The 14,673-nt window shown below is 49.0% G+C and overlaps 5 protein-coding genes across 5 annotated transcripts; 3 read left to right on the top strand and 2 right to left on the bottom strand.

The window, feature by feature from the left end:
- LCP9604111_5214 (uncharacterized protein) lies at positions 1 to 1,463 on the bottom strand (the record flags this gene model as incomplete). Its single annotated transcript, XM_039073000.1, has 7 exons — positions 1 to 516; positions 577 to 773; positions 831 to 948; positions 1,007 to 1,038; positions 1,092 to 1,208; positions 1,271 to 1,294; positions 1,427 to 1,463. The coding sequence occupies 7 exons, from the start codon at positions 1,461 to 1,463 to the stop codon at positions 1 to 3; spliced, it is 1,041 nt and encodes a 346-aa protein (XP_038928676.1).
- Positions 1,464 to 3,229: 1,766 nt separating this feature from the next.
- Positions 3,230 to 3,708, bottom strand: LCP9604111_5215 (uncharacterized protein; the record flags this gene model as incomplete). The annotated part of the gene is made up of 3 exons (XM_039073001.1): positions 3,230 to 3,299; positions 3,351 to 3,463; positions 3,520 to 3,708. The coding sequence occupies 3 exons, from the start codon at positions 3,706 to 3,708 to the stop codon at positions 3,230 to 3,232; spliced, it is 372 nt and encodes a 123-aa protein (XP_038928677.1).
- Positions 3,709 to 6,338: 2,630 nt separating this feature from the next.
- LCP9604111_5216 (opsin family protein) lies at positions 6,339 to 7,293 on the top strand (the record flags this gene model as incomplete). Its single annotated transcript, XM_039073002.1, has 2 exons — positions 6,339 to 6,679; positions 6,738 to 7,293. The coding sequence occupies 2 exons, from the start codon at positions 6,339 to 6,341 to the stop codon at positions 7,291 to 7,293; spliced, it is 897 nt and encodes a 298-aa protein (XP_038928678.1).
- A 927-nt stretch (positions 7,294 to 8,220) lies between these two features.
- LCP9604111_5217 (uncharacterized protein) lies at positions 8,221 to 9,381 on the top strand (the record flags this gene model as incomplete). Its single annotated transcript, XM_039073003.1, has 1 exon — positions 8,221 to 9,381. The coding sequence occupies one exon, from the start codon at positions 8,221 to 8,223 to the stop codon at positions 9,379 to 9,381; it is 1,161 nt and encodes a 386-aa protein (XP_038928679.1).
- Positions 9,382 to 9,657: 276 nt separating this feature from the next.
- On the top strand, positions 9,658 to 13,711 carry LCP9604111_5218 (uncharacterized protein; the record flags this gene model as incomplete). The annotated part of the gene is made up of 5 exons (XM_039073004.1): positions 9,658 to 9,833; positions 9,888 to 9,978; positions 10,033 to 12,717; positions 12,767 to 13,081; positions 13,148 to 13,711. 5 exons carry the CDS (start codon positions 9,658 to 9,660, stop codon positions 13,709 to 13,711), a joined length of 3,831 nt encoding a protein of 1,276 aa, XP_038928680.1.
- Between the last annotated feature and the right edge of the window lie 962 nt (positions 13,712 to 14,673).

Raw genomic sequence — 14,673 nt, forward strand, 5'->3', positions numbered from 1 at the left:
TCAGATAGCCAGAAGAGGCTCACGACCCTTCGCCTGCTCTGCCGGCTCAACAGACGCAACAATGCCAGACTCGAGAGCCTGAGCGACAGGAGCGGCCTTGGGGGCCTCCGGGAAGTCCTCGTGCTTGATAACGGGCTCGACGGCAGGCTTGGCGACAGGGGCAGTGAAGTTGGCAGCGGGCTCAACGGTCTCACGCTTGATTGGGCTCGCAAGCTTGGTCTCCCGGGAGGCAGAGCGTCGGTGGGCGATGTAACCTTGAGCCTTAGAGCTGTACTCACCGACATACTGCTTCACCAAGTCGGTGGCGTGAGAGGTACGCTCGCCAGCCATGTCTCGAAGCTGGTTGGTCTGGGAGTTGATGATCTCCTGGTAGTTGGTAATCTGCTCGTCGATGAATTCACGGTTGCTGATGTAGATCAGGGGGGTGAAGTATGTGGTGGTCACAGCAATCAAGGCCACGCCCCAGAAGGGAAGGAAACGGAGCAGCCAGTAGCCGATGAAAGCAGCATTGAAAGCCTAAGCCGTTAGTCTCTGCCTTTTTATCTTCGTTGATAAGTTCACAAAGTTGCAACCTACAAAAACGGTGTGGAGGACATTCTCAGCGAACAGGATGCGCTGGAACTCGATCAAGAAAAAGTCCACGAGCTGCTCGAGGTCCTCGAGGACACCCTCAATAACTTCCTTGGGGACAGTGTAGTAACGGCGGGGGCGGAATCCACTGGCGATTCCCCGCTTGAGGATAAGATGGCCAGCAATCTCGACAGTGGCGGTCACTAAACACAATTGTTAACCAACCACTCTGTTGACCGTAGGTCACGCGACCAACTCACCTCCCAACGACATGTACAGGAACTTGAAGGCCCAGCGGAGGAGAGGCATGTAACGAGCGGCGAAGATGAAACAGATCATGCTGGCGTAGGAAACGGCGGTCGCACGGGGTTGTTCCCACTATATCCAGAGAAAGATTAGCAAGCTATCCAACTTGAAGACTCGGGCGACAACTCACGCTCAAAAGGCTGTACATCAAAGAGTGGTAGTCTAGACACTTGTCAATATCCCATCACCCAATTAATCCAGTTCTTATGACCTACGAGTCAATGGTTGACCATCGGCGGTGGTGTTCGAAGGGGTCACACGCGAGTTTTTCAGATCGCGGAACTCATCGCTGGTGCGGGATGCTTCGGACTTCACATTATTGACAATTGGGCCTGTGGATGAACTAGTCAGCTTGCTTTGATCGACTTTCGGAGACTTTCAGACGCCTGCTTACCCTTGGTAATAACATCGCGGATGCCTGAACGCAAAAGGGTCAAGGTCAGTCTCTCCCACGAAATCTAGGGAAAAGAAAAGAGCGCAATACTGTGGGGTGACTGAGGTTAGCATATTCATGTTGTCGAATGGAATTGACTTGGTTCTCTTACCTTACTGCCCGTGTTAGGGTAGGTCACGTCACCAGAAGCCATAACGGTGAGATTGTGAGAAGCACTTCAGGGGGAAACTTTAAAAACGGAATTAGAAAATTCGTAAGAAGCGTATCAACCGAGTCAAGACGTGAAATGCAGAAAAGAAATTAAAGGGGGGAAGGGGGAGAAGAAGAGGAAGAGAAGGTGAGAGCACAGAAAAGATAAGGAAGGATTCTCGACTTCCAGGTTGTTGTGATGCTGTCATGTGCGCTGCCAAGCCCCGAACAGCTCTGGATTCAGGGCATTTGTCTTATGACGAATATCTACCTGGGAACATGTCTTATAAGGAGTACATTCACTGGAAATACCTTTTATTGGGAGGGGATAACTGGAAAATACATAGTCTGACCTTACAAGTATGTTTGTTGTACATATCAGGCCACTCCGAGACTATTGTGTCTTGAACGCCATACCCCAAAGCTATATATACTCCACACAATGTCGATGTACAACATAGCTATGACTTCATACACAACCAATCACAACTAGTTCCCTAACCTTGAGCTCTGATGCAATACTCTATCCTACCCAGCTGTACCCCAGAATCCAAAGTATAAGCTTTAAGACTGATTTCTGAATCGATTTCGCTTCCATGTTGGGTAAGGACCGTAAGGTATTCCAACATATGATCGCCAATCCCCGCTAGCATATTTAGCCTCATCGGGTCCGAATTCGGTAATAATCTGCTATTGATCTGTTATTAGAAATGGCATTATATTAGGAGTATCCTAGGTTTCACTTTTCTACTTTCTTCTAAGTCGGCTATGACAAAACAAACGTGGCAGGTCATTCAACAGTACTTCGGTTGCCCTAATGGAAAAGCAGGTAGCTCCCCCATTTTCTGCCTTGATATCTTGAGACCATCACCAAGACATCGGAGTATAGTACTTCTCCCAATGAATAGGCGTATCAGCCTTCTGGAACTTTTCCATCCCTCCAGAAACGCCATCCTCCGTGACCACCCAATCACCCAACTCAACACGCTCTGCCCAACTCGTCAATAATCCAAGAACTGCCAATGACCCCATACAGGGAGAAGCCCAGAGTAGCAGATAATTTGATATAGCTGATCGGCTTCATCGGTAAGTAGGGGAGGATTCGAAGACGGACCAAGTAGCAGGTCGTTGCTACTTCGCGCATAGCCATTCGCACCGATACCAAACGGTAAAAGTAGCTTACACTGATTTCCATAGTCTTGCGCTATATCTTCTATGTAAAGATCAGTAGGGATAAACTCTAGTTCCCCATCAGGGAACCAGGGTCCAACCTAAGGGGATTTGCTCTCTCCCTCACCTCTGAATAGAAGCAGAGGAATTGGATCCTTCTCGTTATAGTCGATCCTGTTACTCAAATCAGAGAAAAGCTTGGGAAAAGGCTGATCTGCAATATCTGACGGCGATTGGAGTTGAACTCCGGGAGCGATATATCGGAACGAAAGACGTCGATTCGGAAGAGCGAGAAGAAACGATCGGAGAAAAGTGTCCTCTTTTATATAAGCCTCGCCGAGGACCGCGGTAGGATATAAAAGATCTATCTGGGTCTGGAGCGATGGTAGCGTAAACTTGGAGTCACTGGGAAGTTTTTGCTCAATAGCGTCGATAAGTCGAACAAAAACGGCCACTGCTCTTTCAACGTCACGCTTTGTGAAAGTTTCAAAATTCCATGAAAAGAATTTCGAAGGCGTTGAAGACGTGTACACTTTTCTATCTTCAATCATCTGAAGGTACACTGTAAGAATATCCTGTAGAGGTCTCCATTGCCATGATTTATCGCAATCGCAAATCAGACTTTCCCAGTCTGGAAAAAAAGCTGTAAGCTCTGTACCTCTGATCGAAGCTAACTTATAGTTAGAATAGAATAGTGATATAGGACAAGTTGATCACGAACATGATACTAACTTCTTCAACATCGACCGCCCCGGTAGCCGGATATAACCAAACAAAACGATCACCCCATGTTTTGAGGGTTGAGGAATAAAAAAACGTGTTTGCTCCTGTAAACTATGCAAAAAATAAAAGAAGCAGAGACCTGAGCCTATTACCGGGGCAGAAACTACCTTCGCCAGACGTAGGAACGAAACCAGATTCGGAATCAGACGGGAATCAATTTCAACGGGAGCGGAAGTTTGCCACCAACTAGTGGAAGACAATGTAGACAAATCATTTCCGGCCGCTGTCCATGCATATTCTAAAATCTTGTTGTGAAGATCGGCAGAAAGTGCCGGGTCAAATTGGGACTCCGGCATTAGTGCAGACTAGCAGCCAGTAGGGCGGACCTGATAGGGCGATCAGGAAGCTTTCACGGATGACACGGGATAGAACACTTCGGACACTGAAATGAGGGAGTTTTGCAAACTTTGCTGGATAAATACGCCCAGCGAGGGTGGCAGTTAACTAAGGGGACCAGAAGAGGCAAGGATCGCGCTAGCACGCTAGGCTATATCAGGAGGAAGTAGGGTGTTATTGCAGGGTCCAATGTGATATGTTTAGCTTCACAAGGTGCTATCAAATTGGACTGAAAATGTTGAAATGGGCGTTAATGAAATGGATGAATGGGGTTGCTAGTGGGATTGAGAAGTTCAAAGACACTGATAGTAATTAAGAGAAGTATCAGATCCCGTTGTCTTGGGTGAAATGAGTCCTTATGCTATCTAAATACCTGCCAAGATGACCTGGCAGCATCAAATTCAAGTCTGAATGTAGATATATAATGGCGATACAGATACGCTCTCACGCTCTCACATCCAGATATACAGTGTCAGTTGGACATGCACCCCAAATGAGCCTCAATTTGGGCGGGAATACGATGATCCTGGTGTCACTCAGTGCACCATTTCACGTAGTATCAGAACCCCACAAATTTGTGCATCCACCTTGAGCCCTACGGCCGATATTCACCCCGGATTTCGTTGCCCCTCTCAATCGAGATATTCGCGCTCTGTCCAGAGGTCGCAGTTTCCCAGGTTCTCGAGGTGACGATCCGAACTCCATCGTAGGCTCCCCTTCCGTGGCCACCGTATTGATATCTCCCTCTCTTCGAATGACATCGAGAAGAACGCCGTGGCCAAGCCACCGACGCTGCTTTCCATGACACCGGCTTCTCGACGTGGTCAACCATGGCATTGACGTGCGCTGGCTCTCCCAGGTGACCGAGAAATTCCCACAAGAGCATCACCAATGAGGAGAAATGGCTGGCCATCCATATCTACAACCTGGACCACCAGAAGATCCGCGCGAGCTACCACCTACCCATTTCGGCAATTAGGCCGTCGAGTCGTTCTCAACCCGATCTTTGACGAGACAAAGACCCGTGAATGCAGAGATAGACGCCCATGTATGAGGTAAACGAGAGGCCAGACGAGGCTAAACACCCGGGCTTCCGCGACTTTGCGCAGGAGTACTACTAGGATGTCTCCTGCGTGGGGACGCCGTGCCGCTGGACATGCCGGATGACTTCTTCACGGACCACTTCAAGTGCGATGACATACTTTCGTCCGTCGTCCTGATCCGCTAGCCGTTTCTGACAGACAGTCCCGCGACCGCCATCAAGACCGCCGACGACAGCACCAAGTTCAGCTTCAAGTGAAGACGTCTCCTTCACCGTCTTGTAAGTCCAAAGTGCAGGATCTCAGGTTCGAACCCTTAATGGTGGCTAGACGTCAAGCCGGATGATACCGGGTATCCTGTCAACCGGCAGCCACATGGCCCACATCAACAACTAGTACTCCCCGGCGCCGATCCACCATGTGACATGGATCAACGCCGAGCGCTAGTCGCTGCCGCTCTTTGTGAATCTGGACTAGGAGAATGAATTGTGCCGTGAGATCCTGCGCATCCGGAGATTCCGAGGGCAAGGACAACGAGCGAACCATCTCCTATGGAATTATCTACAAAGCACAGGATGGACTATTTGGATCGAATTAGGCTTTACTACTCCGTCATCCATAATATTTAGTCCTTCAAGGGAAGCGATTACCATCTCGGCAAGACTTGACTAAGTCCTTGAAGCCTAGTTCTAGCTACCTAGTTAACTTATGATACTGAACTAACGAACTACTCACGTAGTTAACCAGTTAACTAACAGAAGTAACTAATAGACAGGAGCTGTTACGAATAGAAACTGTCAAACCGTGGAATTCAATATTTATGGCCGGAAGGGGAAGGACCATGGATCGACAGCTTGTACATAGGATTGTCTTCCCCACTATTGATGGCCTGATCCTTATCCTGGGGATATTCTGACAACATACGTCAAGCCTAGCCCTACAGGGAGTTCAGGACTACCGAGTCAAGGACTAAGGTGCAGGGATTTCACTGGAGGAGCCGTCATTTAACGCTCACTGATGTCAATACAAACTGCGTCGAACTCAAGTATATCGTACTTTGTTAGTCTCGGAACATGTCACTGCTGATCCCGAATATTTACTAGGGCTAAAAAGGTCTGGATTGTTGTTGGACGCAGTGACTTTTTTTTTTGTCACGCCACTCGCCACTGGTGAACTATCCCAGGACATCAGAACTGAACGATTTTAACGGAATTTGCCGGTTCTGTTTATTATTTTGTCTCCACAGACGTTATTTTCTATGACATGGAAAATTCTTCAGCCAACTGCCAAAATGGGGTTCATGCTTCATGCCACCCAACCCGGCGTGTTCCGCAGCCACAACAGCGAGGAAACAGGTTGGCTGATAGAGCATCAGTTGACCTAATGCAGAGCTTGACTAAATGACGAAATGACGAAATGAAGATCAATCGAAATTGAATTGCTTATATTGAGCTTCTTCTGCTTCAAAGTCTTGTTTTTTCTTTTCTACATTCATCAGCAACAAGCCTTACTCTCCAATCAGCCAAGTCAATCTGCCAGCTTCACCAGCTATGGAATCATTATCTGCTTTCGTCAAGCGCAATGACGCGCTTAAAATCAATCCTCCTTCCGCCGCTATCCATATCACTAGCCGTGGCAGTGACTGGCTATGGACTGTCTTTGCGATAAACTACTTCTCTCTTGTCGTCTTCCTTGGCCTCTTGTTCCGGACCCCGCGCAGAGACCGCATCTTCCACTACATCAGTATCCTGACCGTTACTCTCTCTGGTATCTGTTACTTTACCATGGCTTCCGATATTGGCTCTATTGCTGTTGCCCCCGAATGGGTACGAAGCAGTCATGAAGTCGCCGGAGCCACTCGACAGGTGTTTTGGATCCGGTACTTGGACTGGTATGTTAATCCTACCTTGATCTAGGATCCCTGATGGAGGTGACTAACGAGCTATTAGGTTTACTACGATGCCTTTGATCATTTTCAATGTGCTGCTGACAGCGGGTGTCTACTGGCACACCATCCTATACACTGTCATGATGACGATCATCTTTGTCATCCTGTTCTTCGTCGGTGCCATCGTCCCTGATACCTATCGCTGGGGTTACTACACCATCGGCACCGTGGCGCTTTTCCTTGCCTTGGAGAACATCGTCTGGGCTGGCATCACCCACGCCAATGCCCTGGGTGGTAATATCAAAAAGTTCTACACCTTCTTGGGCCCTTACGTCTTTATCCTCTGGATCCTGTACCCTATTTGCTGGGCCTGTTCAGAGGGTGGCAATGTCATTGCCCCGGACTCGGAGCAGATCTTCTACGGTATTCTGGATGTGTTCAGCAAGCCCATCTTGTGTTGGATTATCCTCTTTGCCCACACCCGCATTGATATCACCCAGCTGGATCTCCGTCTCTATGACCGTGGAGATGTGGAGAGGAACACTCCAAGATTCAATGAGAAGGAGGAAGAGAGAGGTGTGGCCGCTGCCAACAACGATCCCGCCCAAAATGTTTAGACCCCTGTCCGATACCCCTTGTCTGATACCAACAGTCGAGGGATTCCCTCGCTGAAGACTCAAATTGCGTTGCAGAAGTGAGAAGTGCTTCGGCACTCCACTATTCCCAGGTATATGTGTTATTGCCCTTATTGCCCTACGAGATACGTCCTATCTGTATTTATATGAACATATCTAATAATAGTCCAATTTAACCTCGATTAATATATGCAGACTTCTATTCCTATTCACTGGCTCTGCTATAACTAGACAACAATCCAATTTCTGAAGCTGGCCAGATGGCCAGGTACAGTACTCCGTATTCCGAGCGACGATATGATAAATATTGCGGGGGCCATCTCGGGGATCATCATTGTGCCTGTCATTCAGAAAGGACTCTATCCTTACCTTACAAAGAGATGAGTCTCATTTGGACCGATTTTACGGATGGCGATGGCAGTCAGCTCCATCTCCTGACTCTCTCTATAGTTTACACTTACCTACCAGGGCCATGCTATGATACACCACTCGCATGTCCTGCTTTTAAGTTCTGACGTACTTTGGAACGTTGGCGGAGGTGTTTTGCCTTACCATGGGAACCGATTATGCTTATAACCACCCGCCTAACCTTGTAAGGCTGTCTAATTTCGAGCTCTCGCAGTCTACTCCGTACCCCGTCAAGGCTTATCCATGTACGTATTAACCTCGTATACAATTTAAATTTTGAGTTTGATTGCTTAATTTATTTCGCTTAATCCCTAAAAATAGATATTTGATGATAATAGTTGGACGATGCCCACTATTATCGGAGGCAGCTTCGCTTCAGCCTCGGTCTCAGCCTCATTGGGGGCCTAATTCGGTAGTACATACTCCGTATACAACATGTGGGCATTCCTCTCTCCTCTCTCATTTCCATTTTCAAGGCCTAAAACGAAATTGTTACTGAAAATGGCAGAGCCAAACCTTTCTCCCGCTTGTTTTACAGAGTACAATGAGCAAACCCAAAGCAGCCTATTCTCGCTCCTACCTCCAGAGATTCGCTATGAGATTTTCGCTTACGCTTTGACAAGTGCCCCGGACACCAGGCAACGACCTGAGCGAGATGGATACTGCACCAGACCAGGCTATGAGACCCCCCATCGAACCTACACAGAACTGCTCCAAACCTGCAGAAAAGTCTACATGGAGGCATGGTTTATGCCCTTCATCTGTTCAGAGCATGCATTCTGGATGGCCTCGTCGGAACGTGTTCCGGAGCGAATTATCACGGTTGAGAAGATGCAGCAATGTCTAGATCTAATTCATGATCGACATGGCGAAGTGCAGGGCGGCCATATTCGAGTGTTTCCTCAGCTATGGTGCCTCGAGGGGACCAAAGACTTCAATGGTATATTCGCCATGCGTCATTTTTATCCCAAGTCTGTCACCATCACTATCCGATACACCGACACCTGGTACTGGGAATCAAATGATGAGTTGCACATTGAAGGAGAGTGGGGCAGATGGCTGGTGCTGCCCTCTAGCGTCACCAGGTTCTGCATCGATATTGAAAGCATCGAGCGACGAAAAGACGAAGTAGACTATATTGCGGGCGAAATGGCCGATCGATGGCGATTCCAGCGCGCCGATGGCACCAACATGGTCGCAGCCAGGGCCGATACCTCCGTATCCAGATGGACGGGAAGTTCCATGCTTGGCGGAGAGCGCTGGGTGCGTGATGAGGAGGCGCCTGGTCAGCTTCGGTATTATTTTGCGACTATAACGTGGCGACCTTCGCAAGAGCCCTTGGATGACCAGGGTTTGAATCCTCCTCTCGAAGTCGATTGGATCCGCCCATCAATTCCGGATTTGGGCTGTAATTATATCGAAGAAGCGGATTTGGACAGGCTCGGAATATCCATGACAGTTCCTGCTGAACAAGCGGTTGCTGAATATATCGCTGACAGGGATCGCAGGCGTGATGTGGTAGAGCAAACCGTTCGCCAGGTTTTACCTTTTGTCCAGGGATATGAAGCGCTTGCACTGCGTACACCTACAGCTAGACCTAGACCGTCTGACTATGACCTAGATGAAGAGGTTCAGGTTCTAATTTGGCATAATTGGGTTTGAATATGTATTTCCTTCTCAATCGAAATTCAAGTGTTCAAGTGAGAATCATTCCAACGAAAATGTAAAAGTTACCATAACAAAATAAAGGACCACGTGACCCACGCGTTGCCATCGAACCCGATTAGGTCTGTTTTGATTCTCATTCCCCGACAACCCAGCGCGACCCACAACCCACAATCTCCATGATTGTGCATTTACGATTTACAACTCTCCCTATACGCCATTAATTGTTAGCTTCATTTCATCCACTTTCGTCAACGGCGCGTTGTCTAGGTCATGGCGGCAAGCGCGAGGGCGCAGAAGCCTGTCGGCTCAGCGCCATGGATTGCAGCAGAGAAGGAAAACATGGCGGAGCTTGTAGAGCAAGAACTCGAAGAAGTGGAATACCCTGTCCGACACGAACTGGACTGGTTAAATGAACATATGACCGAGATATTATCCAAAGGCCAGGCGTGAGTTGCGACCGCACACTACTATATGTGTCTACTTAGCTAACAATCACACAGGAACTTCGCGGACGTGTTCAAGACGCCCGGAAAGATGAGAGGTAAGACGCCTCGAACCGCTCGGAAGCGTAACCCGGAAGAGTCTCGAGTGGTGAGTATTTTTCATCGAATTGGTTCAACAGCTCTCGTCTAATGCCTCTTGTAGCCCTTGAGCGAGATCTTCTCATCCGCCCAGAAACAAATGGAAAACCAAGCAAGCCCGAGCCCATTCATGCATCGTGTTATTTCTAAGCCCGCTCCAATGACGGCATCGCCTGTGCCCCGCACCAATATCGTGACAGAGCAAGCTTCGCAGCCCGAATACCCCGATCTCACCCAAACTCTGAACTCCTTCCCCACATACAACACTGACTCGGGCTATCATGGCATGCCCGATGATGATGAGATGGTACTGCCTGACGTGCAACAAGAATCACAGGCTTCTACTCAGCCTTGTACCCAGTCTTTTGAACAGGACGCGCCTATGAATATGGATACTCAAGAGGTCGAGATCTCGGCCAGTCAACAAACGACTGAAGAAACCTTCCACTCTGCGCGGGAAGAGATCCGCTTCCGTGGGGAGACCGTCGAACCAAACAAGGACCCAACCCCAACCCCAGCACCAGCTCCATCCCAGGAGCGAACAGCGCGTCCAGCCGCATCGGTTCCCAAGGAATCCGAGACTGAAATAATGTCGACTCCGACTAAAATAAGAAAATCGAAACCAGATGTCAAAATCCCGGAAAAGCAACTGGACGAGGAACCTGCACCAAAGGACAGTGATCCGGCTATCTCAAAACCCGAGCCATCCCCGGAAAAGGCCCTGGTGGCCCCAGTATCCCCAGTAGCTCCACCTATCAAGACGCAAGAGTCTCATCCAGAGGACGAGGATATGGAGGATGCCACCGAAGATGCTACGGAAGACGACACAGTTCTCGACAATCTTGATGATATCGGCTCTCCTTCGGACGGTTCTACTCCAGAGCGACCATTCGCTCGGAAAAGCAGCTTGAGCTTTGCCACTCTCCCTGCGCGGGAACCTTTGAAGACTCGAACAAGCCATATTGACCTGGCGAAAATGAGTACTGCCGGACGTCCCAGTTACTTTGGCAAACAGACTGGCGGCCATAGGATTCCGCAAGCTGCAGCAGATGATAATTCCGGTCCCATGGCGTTGGAAATTGACAACGAGAAAGAACCAAGTGACGAAGCAGATCCTGACCAAGCTACCAGGATGCACAGCAAAAAATCCACCCAGTCCTTACATGATAGAATCAGCATGCTAGGCAAACTCCAGCCATCCCGACCCCGAAAGTCAATCCCATCCGCTTCTGGGCTACCAGGTCAGATTCCCTACCCAGACCTTCAAGCTTCCAAGGCTGAAGCAAAGTCTGAAGCTTCGAACGAAAGGGCACAGGAGGCTCCAACTTCAGAGCCTATGTCGGTGGACGATGACTGGATCAAACCTCTGAGCTCTCCCCAGAAACATGAGCTTTCCAGGAGCAAGACCACAGATGTCATGGAGAAGCTTGCTGAATTCGAAAAGGCGCAAGCAGTCAATAAAAAAGATGCATCGCAAACAGAGCCTGAACGTCCCACAACTACCTCGATGTTCTCTTCACCCCGACCGCACAGCTACCAGCAAAGCGCTTCTTTTCCTCATATGCCGGTTGGTACATCTACTACTCCAACAGGTTCACCAAGACGCTTTGACGGTCATCTCAGTGCTTCGAAGCTGAAACTGCACTCGATTATGAAATCTGCCAAAGGATTGTTCTCCAGCACTGGCGCCACCCCACGGATGGAACATTCATCGCCTGAGCAGGCGCGCATTCAGCCAGGTGCTGGCTCACTCACTAAACATGACAAACATTTATCTCAACCAGTCCCTATCAGCAGTCCTCAACGACCAGAAGGCCGGCGCACACGAAGCTCGACCGAAAAAGAGGAGAAACGTCGCCAGCACAGACGCGAAGAGCAGGAGCGTGAGGATCAAGAAGAAGAAGCACGTGTCGAGAGAGCCCGGGAACAAGAAAAGCAAAGGGCCCTCCAGCTCAAATCCGCTCAGGAAAATTCCTCGGTCGAGCCGGAAGAGAGGGCAGGCTCAGCAGTACACAAGACCTCCCAGTCACAACGCCAACAATCGCGTGAACCTGAATTGGTCCAGGAGTCTAACTCGAAATTTTCCATCCCTCAGCCAAAGCCAAATGACCGTCGTCCTCTCAAACCCACTCGCGAGCCCGTAAAACGCCCAACGCCGCAACCCATGTCAATTCGTGTCGGCAGCACCATGTCTCGTCAACAAATCCCTGTTCCGTCGTCTTCCAGTGCTCAGGAGTCGAGTGTGTCCGTAGCCACCTCTGCCCCTGCATCCAAACCAACTCTGAAAAAGAAGGGTAGCAATGCATCATTACATACAACATCTTCTGCAAGCAGCTTTAAGAGCTCTATTTCCAGTCAAACGCAAGCCCAGCGCAAGGCTCAGGTTGCCAGCGACCGCAAAAGGGAGCAAGACCGCGAGGCACGCCGGAAGGAAGAACAGAAGCGTGAGATAGAACGCAAACGTGCTGCCCAGCAACAACAACAAGATGAGGCCCGTCGCCAGGAGATGAGAAGTCGTGCTGAAGCTGAAAGAGAGCGCCAAGCTGAAAGAGAACGCCAGGCTGAAAGAGAGCGCCAGGCTGAAAGAGAGCGCCAGGCCGAACGGGAGCGTCAGGCCGAACGGGAACGCCGTGAACGGTCGGCTCAGGAAGATCCAAATAAAGCCGCCCGTATGGAGGCGATCAAGAAACGACAAGCGGAGAATGCTCGGAAGCATGGGCGGCAAGGCAGCCAGCAAATAGTCAACGAGGTAAGCGCCTTGTTCCAATTCGGGTTTTCATACCGCTAACAGTCTCCAGGGACCAATTCTGCAGCACGAGCAGCCTTATTCTCAGTCTTCTCAACGGAGTGACTTGGGTTCTTCCCGTCCTGCTTCTCGCCTGGGTAGCTCAATTCAGGCATTTGGCGGCCGCAGCATCAACCCACCTCCGCCTAACCCCGCGAAACCCCCAAAGAGAGGCAACGATGAAAACAGCCTGCGGCCTGCGCCGTCTAAACCCAGCAGCGTGCAATCAACTGGCGAGTTTAAACGGCGAAAGACAGAGGATGAGCACAACCCTATTCCACCTGTGCGCACAATGGCACAACCTATCCGTCAATCGAATATCAGAAAGGTTAGTAACATCGGATCCTATGCAATCTTCTTTCGGGCAAATTATTGACTTCAGGAATCTATGCAGCCTTCTACCCTTGGCCGTGGACAGTCTTCCATGGCACCACAGTCGGGCTCTTCCAGCTACAGAAATGCTCAACCTCAGCGTCCCGCTCATCCTATAGTCACGTACACGAACGGCAAAATACCGTTTGCCGAACCAAATCATGCGCCTCCGCCAAGCGCACACAAGATTGCGCCCAACTCCGTCCAACGCCCACCAGCCAAACCATCTCCAAAGTACCCAAGTGGTGAAAGTATTCACTTGCCGGAGATCAACACTGATAGCGAAGATGATGACGATTCCGACTCCGAGATGTTCCCTGTTCCCAAGTGGGCACAGTCAAAGGAGCTGGAGGGTCTTCTCCGGGAGCAAGATGGTATGGAAGTTGACTCGATCTTCGGGCCGATTGCACCATTCTCTCTAGAAGACACCTTCAAGGCGGATAAGAAGGTCAAGAAATACCGTGACCGCACCAGTAGTGCGAACTGGTCCGGACCCGATGGACTTACTCAGGAGGAGATTCGGAGAGATGTTGCTGAACGACAGCGGTTGCGGCTCAATGGTGGTTGGAGATTCAACAGCCAGTGACCAGCCAGGTGATCTTTCTTTCTTGAATTGTACATTGGTCTATACAATAACGGCTGTGGCCTTTTTTGGGGTATGAATTTGGTGGTGGACATGGTTATGCCGGTGTTATGGGTGTATCATCTACATGATGGCGTTATCTTGTATTATTCTTGTGGTCACTTCTGTTTATGGTTTTAGACAACAGCTGCATAGTTGCATCCATCGGAGCATGGAGTTAATGAATTGTTATTTTGGCCTTGGATGTTCTCAGTGTTCTCATGCATTATGTTGGAATTCATATGGTTGTCAATATTAGGGGTGGGAATGAGTTTAGACTTATTATGCACTACAGGGCCGTTCTTTACATGAACTAGCATCATTGGTCTAGTGGTAGAATTCGTCGTTGCCATCGACGAGGCCCGTGTTCGATTCACGGATGATGCACTTCTTTTTTCAATTTTGATATTAGTTCTACTTATTTGAGCTCCGTCTTTCTAAATATCATTTAAATCTTACTTCTTTTTTGCCTTTTTCTCATGGCACGTTATCTTGGTAGTTTAAATATAGTATGGTTGGTTTCCTTCGGCGTACCATCTTGTTGAAGACATATATATAGAACCACTCCATTGTTTTACCCAATCTATTATCTAACAGGTATCCGCGACATCAGATAAATGAAAACCAAAGAAAGGCGCTATTACATCAGGGAATCCTAGTAAAGCTTGATCATTTGACGGTCTAACCGACATAGTCTTGTACACTCTACACTAACACCGAGGAAGCAAAAGGCAAAGGAACAAAACAAATATGGCACATGTGCATCGTTTATGGTTTGTACTTGGCCGCATATTTGGCCGCCCATTCCCGGAACATACACCATGAGATGGAAATGAGAAACAAGAAGATGAAAGGCAAAAAAAGAACCCCGGTCCAAACCCATGCCCCTGGCAGCGCCGAGAATGATATAATACAAGATGCTCTAG

This window comes from Penicillium roqueforti (genome assembly GCF_015533775.1).
Source record: "Penicillium roqueforti strain LCP96 04111 chromosome Unknown scaffold_12, whole genome shotgun sequence".
NCBI lineage: Eukaryota > Fungi > Ascomycota > Eurotiomycetes > Eurotiales > Aspergillaceae > Penicillium > Penicillium roqueforti.